This window comes from Halyomorpha halys, unplaced genomic scaffold (assembly GCF_000696795.3).
Source record: "Halyomorpha halys isolate HHAL.00 unplaced genomic scaffold, Hhal_1.1 Scaffold2068.1, whole genome shotgun sequence".
Classification (NCBI taxonomy): Eukaryota; Metazoa; Arthropoda; class Insecta; order Hemiptera; family Pentatomidae; genus Halyomorpha; species Halyomorpha halys.
The window spans coordinates 25,228-42,577 of record NW_027111167.1 but is presented as its reverse complement, the minus strand read 5'-3'; the positions used below and the strand labels follow the sequence as shown (position 1 = coordinate 42,577).

General features: G+C 29.8%; 1 protein-coding gene across 7 annotated transcripts in view; it reads right to left on the bottom strand.

Annotated features, from left to right (window-relative positions):
* Positions 1-17,350, bottom strand: part of LOC106691082 (sorting nexin 1) — a 49,608-nt gene that overhangs the window by 19,399 nt on the left and 12,859 nt on the right. For all 7 annotated transcript variants that reach the window (XR_001344718.3, XR_001344717.3, XM_014436734.3 and 4 more), the window contains 6 exons: positions 13,571-13,820; positions 13,251-13,406; positions 10,399-10,520; positions 8,660-8,751; positions 8,139-8,253; positions 7,512-7,604 (listed from right to left, as the gene is read on the bottom strand). Coding sequence is in view for 5 of the 7 variants with exons in the window: in XM_014436734.3 (XP_014292220.1) it covers positions 7,512-7,604; positions 8,139-8,253; positions 8,660-8,751; positions 10,399-10,520; positions 13,251-13,406; positions 13,571-13,820 (828 nt within the window). In the remaining 2 variants the exon portion in view is untranslated. The remainder of the gene's footprint in view (positions 1-7,511; positions 7,605-8,138; positions 8,254-8,659; positions 8,752-10,398; positions 10,521-13,250; positions 13,407-13,570; positions 13,821-17,350) is intronic.

The following is a 17,350-nucleotide window of genomic DNA, read 5'->3' as shown; positions in this document are numbered from 1 at the left end:
TAATTCTCAACCAAAGTGATTGTCACTACAGGTGAAATCTTCATAGTCACGTTAATAAATCAAGCCAAAATCAAAGATTTCTGATACAGCCTTGATCAGTTAAAGGGCAACTCAGGACTGTCAACAAACTTTCTGAACAATATTAGTTCTACTCTTACTACTTACTATAGAATACTACCTCACAAGAACATGTTTGTTTTCAGAAAATTCTGCGACTTAAGTTTCCCCGACGAAGTTTGCTATAATACCTCTGTTCAAGCAGAAAATTCTTGAGTTGGTTCCATAAAATGCTTTCAGTAAAGAGATGAGCTATAGATCTGTGTTTATTTGGTCATTTTACAAAGATCTATGAGTACTTTAAAAAAATACTTAAGGATTTTATTAGCCTCCAACAGTTTTTAATTAAATTACTAAATTATCAACTAGATATCACTGCATAATTTATTTAATATTATTTGAATAAAAAATTAGTAACATGAATCAATTTACATATATACGGTCTTATGGCCACACTAATTTCAAAACATGCAGTAATGAAAAAAAAAATATAAAACCAACCAATTCCAGATTTATGCATCTATACTATCCAATCAATAGTTTAAAGAATCGTTAATTATTTTTCTTTTAAATTTTTCTGAACTTTCTATATTCCTTATTTGGGTTGTCGAGTTTTTTTTTTCAACATCACTGCAAATTGCAGGTTATTTTTATTAGCCTGAATCTATGTCAAACCTTGTTCTGAATCTCTGGATACCTCAGTATGTATAGCTTATTATTATTTTTTTTTTTTTTATCTTATTTCTATTTTTTTTCTCTGTTGTTTTTATCTTCATTTTTCCCTTAGATTAATGTTTACATATGATAATCATCAGACATCATTTCTTATTACACAGTAATATTCTTTTGGTTCTATTTTTTATTTTATACTTTTTTTCTTGCAGTTTTTTTATGTATTGTAAACAGTTTTATACATAATATAAATTTTCATTCACTTTTATTTTATATGCTTTTACAATTTTCATAATAATATAAGTACTTTGTCTATTTATTTCATGTTCTTCAATGTATTTTCAATTATAACTGTATGTATTTATAATTTCTTTTATACTTTTATGGTTGTAGCTTATTTCTTTCTTAACCATAACTCCACCCAATTTCTTCAAAAACCAAGTTAACTAATGTATATTTAAATACAATTAGAGAGTTTCATAAATTGAATAAATTAAGTTCAAATAAAAACAAAACAAGAATTGCCTGAAAATATACCAAAACAACATAATTGTCATCTTTTACATAAACAAAATAATATTGTTCTTGAGTTCAAGTTGATAATAAAAGCATTAATTAAATTCAGAATAATCATATAAATAAAAATAGAACAAGTAATGCATCTAAGTTATGGGGGAAAGATTTGAGAACCAGTTATAATGAGGGAGAAGTAGCCAAAGCTGAAGTTCCAACTCACATAATTTCATATTGGCATACTATTCTCAATACAAAACGCTATACCCTAAAGGAATACTATTTTAACCAACTTGCAAAGAGTCTCATGGTCCATAAGTTTGTTTTACAATATACATTTATCACGTTTTTTTTTCTTATCAAAGCTAAATAAAATACTTAAATTTTAATATTTACTATAAACACAAAATAGTTTATAATTAGCAAAAATTGAATTTCAAAGGAAAGTTACAACTAAAATCGTGTGTTTGTATAGGCTAAGGGCCTAGTTTCAAGTGGTTAACCTCCTAATTATTGCAGATCTATGAATTGAACCAGGGATTACGTAAGTGCTCACCTAGCCTATTTGAGGTATAAAATCCTTATCATTACAGCTAAGGTGATCAATAATTAAAAATTGAATTACTAAAAGGTCAATCATAAGAACTGTGAAGATATTTGTTTAATATATATATATATATATAATAGAATGAACTCAAAATGATTTCTAATGCTACAGCATACAATAATGCATTGTAAACTTTCTTCTTAAAAATAGTTACTAATACGGAATGAAGGTAGTAAATGTAATGATCAACTGATTAATATTTGAAGTTAAGTAGTGCATATTTTTCTTTTAAAGCTTTAATATAAAATATTGACTGGAAAATATAAATAAAATAAAGAAAAAAATAGTTCACATATAATTTAAATCAACAAATGAAAGACCATTAGACTAGACACAATATTTAGGATTACAAATCAAAATTAACCTATGTATTACTTTAATAAATAAATGTATAAAAAAAAAAAAAAAAAAAAAAAAACTTGCAGAAAATTAACGTTTTTATAAAAGTCAAGAGAACAGAGAAAGCATTCTTCAAAAAAATTTCACAAGATGAGATAGAAATCATCTATATGATCATATTATGGCACAAGCCATTTACTCAGCAGGAATCATATAATTTATCCATTGAACTATTTCATCATGTCTAAAACATGTTAGTAACACATAAACTAAATGGAACAATATTACTCAAACAAAACTGGGTGCTATAAAGGCAATGAGTATTAGAGATTAAATTAAAATATGTCTTCGGCCTACTACAACAACATGGTAAAATTTATCTAAGAATACAATGTTTACTTACACCAAAAAAAAAAAAAAAAATGAATTTATGCTCAAATTAAGGTTTAGTTTCCATTGAATTACAGAGATCTATCACAGATTCACCATTACTTAGTAACGTGTACTCATTATTTTGGCCAGTAATAATGCCAAATAATAAAAAATTAGTTTTCTTGCTTCATGAATAAGATACAATACCACTTACAGCCATTAGTGCATTAGCATTACATTGACACCACCACTATGCAATTAAAACCATTCTGTAGGAATCTGCAATCTCCCAAGTTTTTGATCATTTTATTAAACTTCAGATCATCTGCAAATATAAAAATTTTGATTGTTGGAGACATTAGCTTATTTGAATGCAGAGAAAAAAAGATGGATATTTAGGGCCTTAGCAACATTATTCTCCAACAGCTTAGAGATCTGTTTAAAAATGGTGTCTTTAAATAACCAATTATGGTTAAGAATAATAATTTGGGCTCTCATTACACTTAATTAAATTTTTTTAGAATAACAATCATTCAAAGCACTAGCAATTTATTCTAGAACTGTTACTGGATATGTATCTTATGTAAAATGATGTGATAACAAAGTGTATGGTGCACCTCTACAACTGAAACTGAGAAAAAAATAAGGATTTGAAACAAATCCTATCATAAAAAATAATATTCTATAATAACATAAATGTGTATGTAAGAATGAATATTCTTGTAAGTAAATAAATAAAAGCAATATTGCTATGAAAACAGCATTATACAACAATAGGCACTAGCTTGAAAAAAGGAATATCTTATTTGTTATTTATTTATAATATTAAGGAATGAGATACACTAAAATTTTTCCATATGTTGGTGTGCCAACAGAATAAAAGTTGAAAAATAATCCAACTATCATCAAAATTCCATTCATTAAACCATAAAGCTGCAACATATCAACACACTACTGAAATACAACAAAGGTCATAAAAAGATAGATAGTAAATCAGCCAATTAGAAAAATTACAGAAGAAACCCTAACGATAAAGTTCAATAATGGAGGGAGTATCAAATGCAAGAATTTAAAATACCATTGAAACTTTGAACATTAATTTTATTTTCTAGCCCTCTGGTTTCATTAATTAGTTTTGAAATACATACTGAAGGTACCATTACTATGTAAAGGCCAGCAAAAACATTGGGAATATGGAGAAGACTAGTAGAAAAGCATACACCAGGGCCCTGTTTCATAATGAAAGCTAATAGTATTGGTTCATAAATACAAGTATAGAAACCACATGATTATAACACTGATACTTACTGTTTTCATAACAGGGATGGCTATTAGTGATATTACAGGAATTAAAAAGTACTAAAGTACGATTTACTATTGTACAACTCAGTGTAATTGTATTAAGATAAATTGACAAAACTAATTGTATTAGTTTGTACTTTATTATGAAACATGGCCGAGGGGATACTACATTCTACTGAATCATTGGAATGAGCCAAGAACAAGCCAGATCAAATAAAATCAGGGGGTGGAGACAAATGATTTACCAATTTAAGTGAGTTTGATGATCAAAGGAGTAAGGTTTAAAGGATTCTATTACTGGACGATGGACAAGAATGGTTTAGCAGTTATCAGGATCAGAAAAGGCCACATCATTCAAGAACTTCGCTCCGCTCTAAGAAAAGTAATCAAGGTGGGATAGATCTAAATTAGTTTTTAAACACACAACCAGTATGGTTTTCAAAAGATAGAGATCCCACATTGAGTTAATAATATGATAAAATATTGAACGTTGCATGGACATTAGACAATTAAAAACTTATAAGAACTAAGGTGGCATTCTTCAGGGTTTCATTTTAGAGCCCTTTATGAGAAATGTGACACGGTCCTTAGGCTCTCTATGATGGAGAACTACCACACAGACACAGGGTTTACCAGATAGTCTTGCAATTTTGGTTCATTGAAGATTTCTAAGGGAGATCAATTAATATACAAACAAGGATGTCTTTATCATTAATCATTGGCATTAAATGGCAGGTCTCCATTTAACTGATCATAAAGCTCAGGTAGAACTTTTCACCAGAAAAATAACAGAGATCATTAGTTGAACTGTTAGGAAGATTGACGTCCATTCCCATTTATGCATTATATACCCTGGTGAATAGTTTAATGCCAGACTTAGCATTTGATGAACATTCATACACAGTTAGCAGCATGAGAGTGCATGAACTAGACAGGACCATACCAAATATTGAAATTTATCAAGCCAAGCTTTAAAAGTTCCACTCCATTAATGAAAGCTAAGTGGTCAAAGATTCCTTAAAATCTTATATCATATGGATTATAAGGCAGTGATTGAAATACCTAACATGGAAAAGATAGTAAGTCAAGAGGTGTACAATTTTCCTTTATTTCTAGAAAAGATATCAATGAGGCCAATGGTGTGGGGGACAAGTAGATAAGTCAATCGGCAAAATTGTAGTTTTACAAGTCCCAATTTTTTGGTTTCTTTTAAAAAATAAAATCTTATTTTGTTTAGTTCAGTACACTTCTTTGTCTTTCTCGTAAAATTTCTTTGAAGTGACTTAGTACCGTTTTCAAGTCAGTACCTGAATTAATTTGTCTTCATCAATGTGTGTGTTCAGGCCACTTTTATTCCATTACCCCAATTCTGTAAATTCCAAACTCACCATATTTCAACAGTGTAAGAACCTCTGAGTGAGCTATTGCTAGAGAGGTAATTTCTAACTACTGCAGCACAACCTCTTTGGATTAGAGATAACAGTGTGATGTGATCTTACCTAGTTTGGCGGGTTTGTTTTTCGTACCTAGTGTATCAGTTGTTATTTTACTTCCTTTCACCTTAACAGTAATAGGTCTATCAGAAAACATAATGTCTATTTAACCTAATATATCAAACATTGTTATGAAACATTTATTGACGGCTACAAGTGCAAAATTAACTTTCCATAAATACAACAGTGCTTATCCTACCTTGTTACAGTAAAGCAGTAAATCCTTTATATCTATTTATCATTTATCTGTTTTCACCCTTTACCAAACCCAATAGTTAATACCCAAATTAATTATTCGAAGAACCCAGCTTATTCTGGCATAGTGTAAGGGTGTCCATTGGACAATTGAACCATTATAAAACCATTATATTGAAAATGAATGAATTTTAAAAATAAATATTGACTAGGATCACAATCATTGAAAGTGAAGTAGTTACTAAAAGTCACCAGGAACAAATGGTACAATCTTGAGCAGTGTTAGTAACAACTGGACCAGACCAACCCATGAAGAAGAAAAGAGCTGGAAGCTCACATGCTGACAGTCACAAGAGATAAGAGACGATATACTTTTGAAAGATGGTAGAGATCCTGAGATACATCATCTTCTAGATGAAACCACTGTCAAATATCTGACACTGTAACATGGATGAGCTGAAAACCAAGGTGAAGTTGACCATAATATCAAGCAACTGCTTACTAAGCATGGATGTTTCATGGTTTTTATCTAGCCTACTTTAAGTTGGATGATAAATCATCATAATTAACTTGAGCCCCTATGTATGAAATAGTATAAAATGCAATGCTCGGTAGGTCAAGAGAAAAATAAGAATTAGACAGCATTCTTCGATAAGAAACAATTCCAAAAAACTATACTGTACTATACTAATCTGATTATAGCTATGGAGTACTGTGGCAGACTATGCCGCTCTTACTGGAATTAAGTTCAGATTGAGGAAGTAGAAAATCATTATAAACAGTTCATTAAGCATAAGTGCATAGCTACTCTTCTTCTGATGAAGTAATGCATGATAGTGATGAATGGGAAGGTGTTTTTTTAGTGAGTAAGGATCTCACATTATAGGATTAAGTCCATTTTGTCTTAGGTGAGATTTTCCCCAAACCCTTAAAAAAAAGTTTATGGTGAAATAAAGATAAATTCATTTCTTTTTACTCATAAAATTTGTTATTAAAATGTAATATAATTATTTTATTTATAAAAGCAAGTAGGTAGTACCTGATAAAACAATAACAGCTTAACAGAAAAACAAATTAAATAAAGAGGGAATAGTTTCTTTCAGAGGTTTTGGAATATTACTATATATTCAAGCCTTATCAGGAAACTTTAGATACATTATTAATAAATTAAATTTTAAAAAGTATATAAAAGGATGGCTACAACAATTCATAAAGATATAAAAACAGAAAGATAACAGCCAAAAAAGTGAAATAAGTTTTATCAACCAGAAGAATATCAAACAAATTAAAAATAATAAACATAACTGGGAATAGCCCAGACTGTGATATTTATACAAATTTAATAAAATACAATACATAAGTTATAGTATAAGCGTCTATATAAGTTGGGATTTCAGCCTTGGTACTTAAAGAAATAAATATATTTGTTTGTGTACAAAAATTTTTTTTCATGAAAATAAATACTTACACAACTGTAAATCAATGAATATTGAATATCATTTCTATTATTCCCACCAAAAACAATATTCATGATAACAAATGAATAACTTAAAAAGAAAATAATGCATTGAAGTGATTATTGATACCATTATGTTATATTTTCAAAGACAATTTTTTTACTTTAATAGAAATATTTTTTTAAAAAGTTGCTAATAATAAATTACATGTATTATAATCAATATAGTTTTATCAATAATTTTTACCACAATCTTTGATGTTAAATCATTAACTAAAGAGAAAAAAAAATATTTTAAATGAATTCTATATTGTAAGACCAAAAGATTACTTAATACATTTATATCAAAAATATATGTACCTTATAAGGTCAAACTTAATTAGATAACAGTTAAATTCACTATTTTTTTTTTTTATAATGAAATACTAATAAAAATTTAGTAGACTAAATTTCAAAAACTGCTTATAAAAGATAATTAAAAACAGATGAATGAGGACATTCCTACCTTTATAGCACCAATCAAAGCAATGTAGTCCTTCATCATTTCACAAACAGTTGAAAAATCTGAGTTAGCTTGCTCATGATGAAGAGTTTCAGTCTGAAAAAACAAAATTAATGAAACTTGAAGGAATAAAATGTTCGGCTGAAAATTTAAACATAATTATAATACTGGAGAAAATTTAAAGCATATATCTTAATAAGGCAAGACAAGGAAATGATACCACAATGATTAAAAAAAAAGCTATAGAGGACATTTTGTACAAAAAAAGGGCTTTTATTTCCTTAAAATATATAATAGAGGCTCTGATATTGGTTTACTTAGAATTAAGTTAGTTTAGTATGTTTTTAAAAATAAAATTAAAAAACTGAAAAGATAATCCTTATTTTTCTGAAAATTATTGAAAGTCCATTGGGGAAATTTTAACCCTGTTCTTGAATGAAGGGTGAGAAATTAGGAAGCTCATGGACCTATACAGTTTTTCGGCATCCCAAAAACCTGTTCTTGAATACAAAAACAAAAAAAACCTAGCAACTTCATCTCACAGATTAGTTGGGCTAGACTGAGTGGTAAAATAAGGAAATTATATTTACAACTGTATCAATAATAAATTATTTAACAAACCATCCTCACCTTTTCTTCCAGTTCAGTAAGATGGGCAAGACATCGCGAAAGGAGAGTATGTTCTTCACAGTTACTAAGCATAGCAATAGTCTTTGCTAAAGCACCAGTATAAACAGCAAGTTCTCTAATCAGAACATAAAAAAAAGAAATTATAAATAAGAGATTAATGAATCTTTTAACCGATCTACTTTTTTCATAATATTTTAAAATATCATTGTTTGCTAACTGATCAAAGAAAATTTACAATTATCAAAAATACAACTAAGATAGTGGAGTATATGGAAAACAGAATTTAAATTTCCAAGTTAACCTTAAGCAATGAGGTAAATTTTGAAATTGAAATGTTATCAAACCAGGACATGGGAAACAAATTCCAATCTGATTTTCATAAAACAATTTTTATTATCAATATAATAATACTTTATTTTTTAATCTAATATAAATACAGAAAAAAAATCACAAGAAGGATATGTATTTCATAATCACTTAAATTACAAATATAATGGTTAAAAAAATAAAAAGGAAATTACTTGCGAGCAAGAACCAAACATTCCATATTCGAGTGCAGTTTTCGCAAACCATTTTCCAAGTTTTCAATTTCTTGACTTTTCTCTTCAAACCACTAAAAAAAGTAATAACTTCTTAGAACTCCTTTCATAAATAATAAACAATGCAAATGGATAAATAAGATCAGATAGGAGATAGGATACATAATTTGTATACAATAGTAATACAATACAATACAAAAGTGATCAGTCCAAATTTATTTTATTGTTGAAGATCATTGTGAGCAGCTAACAGTGACCAAACTAAAACTCATTTAATTGGTGATTGGTTGAGCTAGGGACCATATAAATAACCTGTCTTGTGCATGTGCTATTTTCCAATCTATAATACTTGCTACTTCATTAGGCATTCATTAATTAATAATGATTATCCATATTTTACTATCATTTTTACTTATTAAATGCACTTATCAATTGTTGATACAGGTAAGCTTTAGATTAGGAAAAGGACTTTAACAGAATTATTTATTGGACACTAATATTTAGAAAAATGCTCAGAATTTTACACAATGATTTATTATTTATATAATAATCTATAAATATTGATATCCATATACATGTCTAAAATAGTTTACATTTTGAAACAAAAAAATGAATTTGGACTGATTACTTTTTTTATAACGATATAATCATGGATATGGATTATATAATGATTCCATGATTGTGTAATGACGACTGAGATATAGATGTTCAAAAACTCTAACAGCCACTATGAGGTCATCCCCGTTACAGGAGTGAACTGTGATTTTAGAACCAAATTAAAATTTCAGCCCAGTAATCATAGAGAAAAGATGAAAAAATGAACTTAAAACAATTGAAATTCAGAAGTACAACTGCAAAGCCAAGATAAGACTTTTTTATAAGGTCCCTAACATAGCCAATCAACTAAGAAATGAGTTTTAGTAAAGTGGATGTTGGTGTGAAACTGGATTTTGGTGAGCAAAAACTTATCATAGATTGTTTAATCATTATTTTGAACAACAATTTAGTAATTATCAAATATTACAACTTATCTAAAATGATAGAAGGGACCAGAGTAAGGTTTTATTGCTATTGATACTGTTACTGACACTTTTGTGCAAATAAATAAATTATGCATAGAAGATTAATGATCAAAAGACATATTAATACAGATTCCTACTTTTGGTAAAATATATAACGGGATTATTTTACATATATTTTCAAGATACTACATTTATCAACTGATTTAGAGAATGAAATGAAATACAGCATTTACAAGGATTTTATGAAGTCTTCCATGCTTTTTGACGCAACAATCAGCTATTCTTTCTTAAAGTTCAGCCTTTCAGACATCTGGTTTATTTATGACCTCATATTTGGAATAGCCTCAGTTAGGATCAAAAATGCTGCCTTGCCTCTTATTGTTACTAACTTTTCCTTAACACAGGTTGCTGGTTTTCTCCATTTAATAGTACCTTACACCTCATATCAAACCTCTGTTGTTTAAATTAATATTATTGATTTCTATAATTCACTGAATTAATTCTATTCGAGAATTACGGTTGATAAAATATATTCATTATCCATATCAGTACCTCCATATAGCATTACCTTGAAAAACTAAAATGGGAAGCCAGGAATAATTTTCTGAAAAGGTACTACATGTGGTTATCTTCAAGTAAAATATATATACAATAAATAGATAAAGCAAAATATTTACAAAAATGTTAAAGCCAACTTACAGAGTCATAACCTTCCATTCGATATGTGATTTTGTTTACAGTTTCTCCAATTTTATTGAAAAATCTCAACATTCCAGCACCACTAAGTGTACTTGTATTAGATGCTTTGGGAAGTTCAGTTTCTAAAAAAGAAATACTGATATAATAAACCATAAAAGTAAAGAACAATTAAAGCTCCCATGAAAAGTTTTATGTGTTTGTGTTTTTAAAAATATTATAAGATACAATGTAGGTAATTATGAACTAATTTTTTTTCCCCATCTTATTAGTTTTGTACTTTACATTTCCAGAGTTATCTTTTTCAAATAAGACTCTCTAGCAGCTTTAGCACCATCAAGAAGTGACTATCCTCTAGTAAAAGAGATTACTTCTCACCATTGAAGATTGGAGCATTAATAAACTAGCAGAAATTAATTAATTGAACGTCTGTTGCAACAACTACTTTTGACTGTCCAAAATTGTATGGAGCATGCACAGTACACGCTTTGAGAGGGAAAAGCCTGTACAAGGTAAGCTCCGTACAGTTCTGGGGACTCAAAAGTGGTTGTTGGATCAGACCTTGAATTGTGTGGTTCAGTTATTTCTTTTCATCCCAAAACAAAACAAATCCAATCCTAACATCTATTTTCCAATCTCTAATCATAAACTTAAGAAGGTACAAAAAGAGCTAAGGCACAAGTGAACTTGTGTGAGAAAAAATTGGTTTACTTTTTTCCCCAAAATCTATGTTATTTCATACTAATTTATGTTTCAAATCTAACTCCTTATCTTTGTTATTTGACAAATCATAATCTTTGTGAAGGGATTTCACAATAAAAGATATTATTGCAATAGTAAGTTAAATATTTAGGAGATTTTCAATACACCATGTCCTTCTAAAATAAATTATGGCTGAAATATGTTCTACACTGAGCAATAATGTATTATAAAATTTTTCCTAAAGAGCTCAAATTTTCTTTGAGAGTACTGAAAATAGTTAGGTATTATTTAAGCAATCATTTATACCAAGAGGAAAATTTTATGAATTAGATCCAGGAACATGCTAAAGACCAAAAGTTTTGATTGGATAATTTCAGGTTGGTAATTATTTAACATTGACTAATAAAAAAAAAGAAAGTTGATTATGAAGATCTCAAAAAAATATTAGCTCCATTATTAATAAGTCAAAACATTTTGAATTCCAGATCCAGGACTTTGTATAGATTTTTTAAATATGGTCTACAATTCTTGAAAAAAAAATTATACAGATATACTGCTTTCATGCTGTAGAACAGTTTCTTTAAAGTTTGTTTTTTCCTCTTTAGGTTTTTGCTTTGTAAAGATTTCAGTGATACCTTCATTCACTATCCCTCTATCAATCAAACTGGTATTCTTATTTTCCCCACCTCCATCTTCTATCAAGGGGTCCATTAACTTTGTTAAGATATCTTACACAGTAAATGTTTGAGGTCTTTATTGGGTGTTGATTATGAAGCCCTACTACTGTAATAGTTTTTATGTACCGCATCTTTTGTCAAAGACTTATCAAAGCCACAGTAAAAGGTCTGATTATTCACAATCCTAAAAGATTCATGAATATTTCTTATGGCTTAAATTGTCAAATATTTATGTTTGGACTCATAAGAGAATATAACATGGAAACACATCTCTACATGGTTATATTTAAATTTAGGCTAAAACATAAGTAATTAATAGCAGAAGAAAACAAATATCAACAAAAAATAGAATATTAATAACAGTTCAATAAAACCATCAAGAAGACTGCTAAATCCTCAATAAGATTAAAAACAGTTATTTTATTTAAAACAACTCACAACTGTTACTAACAGTTAACAAATAACTACAGTTTATTAAGACCAAATCCTTTTTAAGTCTCTCAATATCCCTCTTTCTTGGTTAACTAAACAAATTTAGATAAACTGTTCGTGTATTTAGTATTTTATTTTAATTTTATAAAATCTCTATTGTTACTCTATAACTTATTAATACTTATATAAAACTATATTTTTTAAAAGTTGACTACAGAATGAATGAAATGGCTGAATAACAAATAAGGATCGACCTTTAGGTATACAAAAAAGTTGACAAGCGGGCCGGCTTGCCAAGTTTGCTTTGAAAGTTGTCAACAACCAGCATTCCCCCAACCAAGCTTCTATGAACTGCAGTCATATTGTTAGAAAAGGTACTATAAATTTTCTAAAGGAAGCTCGGCTTCAAAGGCTCAAGCAAACTTGAGTGTTGGTAGCTACCATAAGGATACATGTTGGGGGCTTTCCGAAAATGTATTTTTGTCGGAATGAGCATTAGACAAAGGTTACATTCTACTAAGTAGCCTCCATGGTGTTTCCTCTAAAGGTAGCTACAAACACTCAAGTATGCTATGAGTGAGTGTAAACCACCTTAACACAATACTAGATGCTGCCAAGGTTGAACTGTCTCAAAAGCATATTTTTGGCAACAGTTAAAGAGAAAGGGAGTGCTAAATTATACCAGCAATAGTCTGTCCATTGAATCTGCCTCCTATATACAGGTCACGCAATAGACATCAAAGGGTTAATTGAAACCAGGTTTTATCATGCAAGAGCAAAATAAATAAACAATCATTATCCATAAAATGTTGCAAGGCACTGGTTAATCAAAATGAGCCTTTCAACAATTTTATTCAAACATACATTCAACAAAAAAAAAAAAAATTTTCCAGAATGAAAAAAGATATCATATTTAAGAGTTTATGCTAAGAATTAGTTTGAAAAGAGCTGATTGCTAAGAAGATACATTTTTTTATCTCACCAAACTTCCTATAGAGATAATCCAGAGAAAATTTGAAATGCTTTAATATGTAAATAACTTACCTGACGATAAGAATTCTCGAAAATCTGGGTCTACATTTAAAACGGGATGTGCTGCAGTTCTTTGAAGATATCTCTCTAAAGAAGCTCTCCTCCTTTCCAAAAACTCAGTAGGAGGAGAAACATCATTTGGTCCTGACATTTTAATTTTTGTCATACCTTGAAACACATATTTCACAAAGTAAAAAATAGGTTTATGAGTGTGAATGTTACTTAGCAAATACAAATATATGATCACCGAAATAAAATATCAATTTTAAAAGTAGTCAATAATATTCCTATTGTAGTTAATCTAAATTAACATTAATAATAATGGCCCTCACCAATTACACTCTTTTCAGGAGCAGGTGGTATTATTCTTCCCAATCTTAAGTATTTTTCGACTAATTTTTCATGAAGTCCTAAAAAATCACTAAATCTTCTTTGAACTGAGAAAAACGTTTTTCTAAATAAAGGTATATTAGTCTTAGTTTCTACTCTGAATACAATATAAGCTGCCATCCCATCGCCAAGTCTGGTAGCATCAGTAACACGAATGTCAATGTACTGATCCACTCCAGTAGAGTTAGGATCCTAAAACAAATAAATAATAACATAAGTATTGTAAGTGCTTTTGAGAGCCCATGCATTCTGTTTTTAATTAATTGAACTAATGAAATAAAAAGAAAAATATTTGATATATCACAGAATGATATAACCATATCAAAGGCAAAAGAGCAATAAATACAAATGACTATGGTAACCTGTGTGGATTTCATATAAGAATTTTGTCTGGTGTGGCACTTCTGACTAAACACACGATATTTGTCCTCCACACCTACTAGAGATCGAGAAGGCAAAAACGATTAGAGCCATAGATCACCCAGTTTGGAGCTGTTTAATCCCACCTAGGTAGGTTTGAATCTCACCTCGGTCAGTTATAATATTTATTTTTTTGTGGTCTCACAAAATAAATATTGACATCCCCCACTATGATAAGAACAGGTTAACTCTAGATAGCTGAGACAATTTTTTTTTTTTAATGTTTAACCTTTAATTGACCTTATCACTCCTAGAGCAGCTTTAATACCTATGAAAGCTTCTTTTAATTCACAATTTGACTGCCTAATACATATACATGTGTAATAACTTATGCAAAGTTGTATGATATATTTCCTTAGTGTCTAAACTAAGCGATTTAACTGTGATACGCCATTTAAAATTGTTAACAACTAGTGTGAAGGATAGAAAATAAGAATAAATCACAAAAAATTCCAGCTATAGGCTGATATAGGAATATCCGTGCCTACGGTGATTAACAACACCTAAAAATACAAACAAAAACAGACCGGAATGCAATATAGAACAAAGCAAACTTCATAACCCTTATTGATGGGACAAAGATATTAGTAACAACTGACATAATGTGTGCTTATTATCACATTCTCATTTCAACAAAAGAAATATCTAAGACCTCAATGACCACATCCTTTAGCATATTCAAATTTACAAAAATGACAGTTGGTCATAGGCATGGTCAAGGTACAATTTCTTCCAGTGATTTGTGGATCATGCTCAGAGAAATTTCAACTTCGTATTCCTCTACTAAAATGACTTTATTGTAGAAGCTTTTGATAAAAATGGCAAAAAGAGAGCGTCCTATACTACGAAAGGGGACCCAATACCAAACCAGCAAGAAGTATAAACACCAAATAAGGCCAACTAGTTTGTTTTTATATTATTATTTTTATTTTATTCATTTAGAAAATTACATAAAATATGGTCCAACCAGATGACAACATCTATCGGTCGGTGCCAAAATAACATAAAAATAGTAGACATACAATAGACAGGTGGTGCAGTCAGAAAATAAACAAAAAACCATTTGAAAGAGTTGGGTACAGAGTTGGGCAGTAGTTAACTACATTTATATCTAAGTACAGATACAAGTACAGTTACAGATAGAAGGAAAGTATCAGCAGATACAGTTCCTTTTTGCAAGTACAGTACCTGAATTTGTAGCTCACTAGTACAGACACTGAACTTGGAAAAAGGAACTTCTGCTATCAATTTTAAGATCGCGTATCGATTTCTTTTAACTTTTCTGATTTCTAACATATAAGGGTCTATTTTTATGTTTCGGGATATGCAGAATATGAAAATGTTATCGATTTTAAGATCCCGTATCGATTTACCTTAACTCTTCTGATTTCTAACTTATAAGGGTCTATTTTTATGTTTCGGGGTATGGAGAATATGAAAATGCTATCAATTTATGTTACCTTTCTGATTTCTTATATATTAGGGTCCATTTTTATGTTTTAGGATATGTATAATATGAAAATGCTATCAATTTTAAGATCATGTATCGATTTACTATAACTTTTCTGAATTCTAATATATTAGGATCCTCTTATATGTTTCTTAAGACGCATAAAACGAAAATATTATCGATTTTAGAATCGCATATCGATTTATTAAAACGTTTCTGATTTCTTATATACGAGGGTCCTCTTATATGTTTCTCAAGAAACAGAAAAGGAAAATGCTATAGATTTTAGGATCGCGTATTGATTTATTTTAACTTTTTGATTTATAATATGTTATGGTCCTCTTATATGTTTCATAAGACGCAGAAAACGAAAATGCTATCGATTTTAGGATCATGTATCGATTTATTTTAACGTTTCTGTTTTCTAACATATAAAAGTCCATGTCCATTTTTATGTTTTGGTATATGCAGAATATGAAACTGCTATCGATTTTAAGATCGCATATCAATTTATTTTAACTATACTGTTTCCTAACATAAAAGGGTCCATTTTTATGTTTCGGGATATGTAAAATATGAAAATGCTATAGATTTTAAGATAGCATGTCGAAGTATTTTAACTATACTTATTTGTGATATATTAGGGTCCACTTATATGTTTCTTGAGACGCAGCAAACGAAAATGCAATCGATTTTATGATCGCACGCTCGAATACTAAAATCGGGAAATACCAAGGTGGTTTTAGAAAAAATAGATCATGTCAAGAACAAACTTTGAGCCTTAAGCTGTTGATCAAACACTACAGGACTAAAAGTAAAAAGAACCTTTTTATCTCTTTCGTCAACTTTAAAAGGCCTATGATTCGGTAGATAGAAAAAGACTACTAGAAGTACTAAAAAAATACTGGGTTGACCAGAAAATTAATAAAGTTAACAATGACAGGGACTGAATCTAAAGTTAAATTCTAAGAAAGCATCAGCGAACCATTTCAGATCAGATGGGACTCTGACAGGTTGTCTCCAGTGCTGTTTAACGTGGTACTGCACAAGATAATGAAGCAGTTATGAAAAATCAGCAATCCAGGTGCAACCCTAGGGACTAATATCAATAACGTCAAAATTAAATGCCTCGCATACACAGACAACCTTGCCCTTTTAGCGGAAACAGGAGAAGAGGCGATTGCCCAAATAAATACCCTCTCGGAAATAACGAGGAACACATAGGCTTACAAATATCTTTTGAGAAGACGGAACTGATGACCACGGACGCGAATTTTAAAAAGAAAACAGTTGAAACCAAATATGGAACAATTAAAGTGACTCAGAGATTTAGGTACTTGGGAGAAATCATATGCAGAAAGAGCAGGGTTTAAGGAAAGGGTCGCCAAAATAGAGAAATTAAACTTTGCCACCAGTAATTTTTATAACAAGAACGGATCTATTCCGTTACCTATACTGCTAAGATACGATATTATAACACAATCATCAAACCAGTGATACTCTATGGAACAGAAACCCTCATGTCTTCCCAGCCTAGAGGGGCTTCTGAAATAGAAAGAAGAATTATCAGAAGGATCTATGAACCTAAGAGAACACCTGAAGGATACAGGTTGAGGTCGAATCAAGAAATCAATAAGGAAACAACAGACCTAGAGACTGATGTTAGGGTGGGAAGGCTGAGGTTTTATGGACAAATGATGAGTATGAAACCTGAAAGACTAAACCATAGAATTTTTCAACGAATCCACTGTCACACAAATTCAACAGGATATTTCAATAAAGTTAGGGATGATATGGAACAAGTGCGGCTGACGGACCAGGATTGTTTAGACAGAGATGAGTACAGATGGAC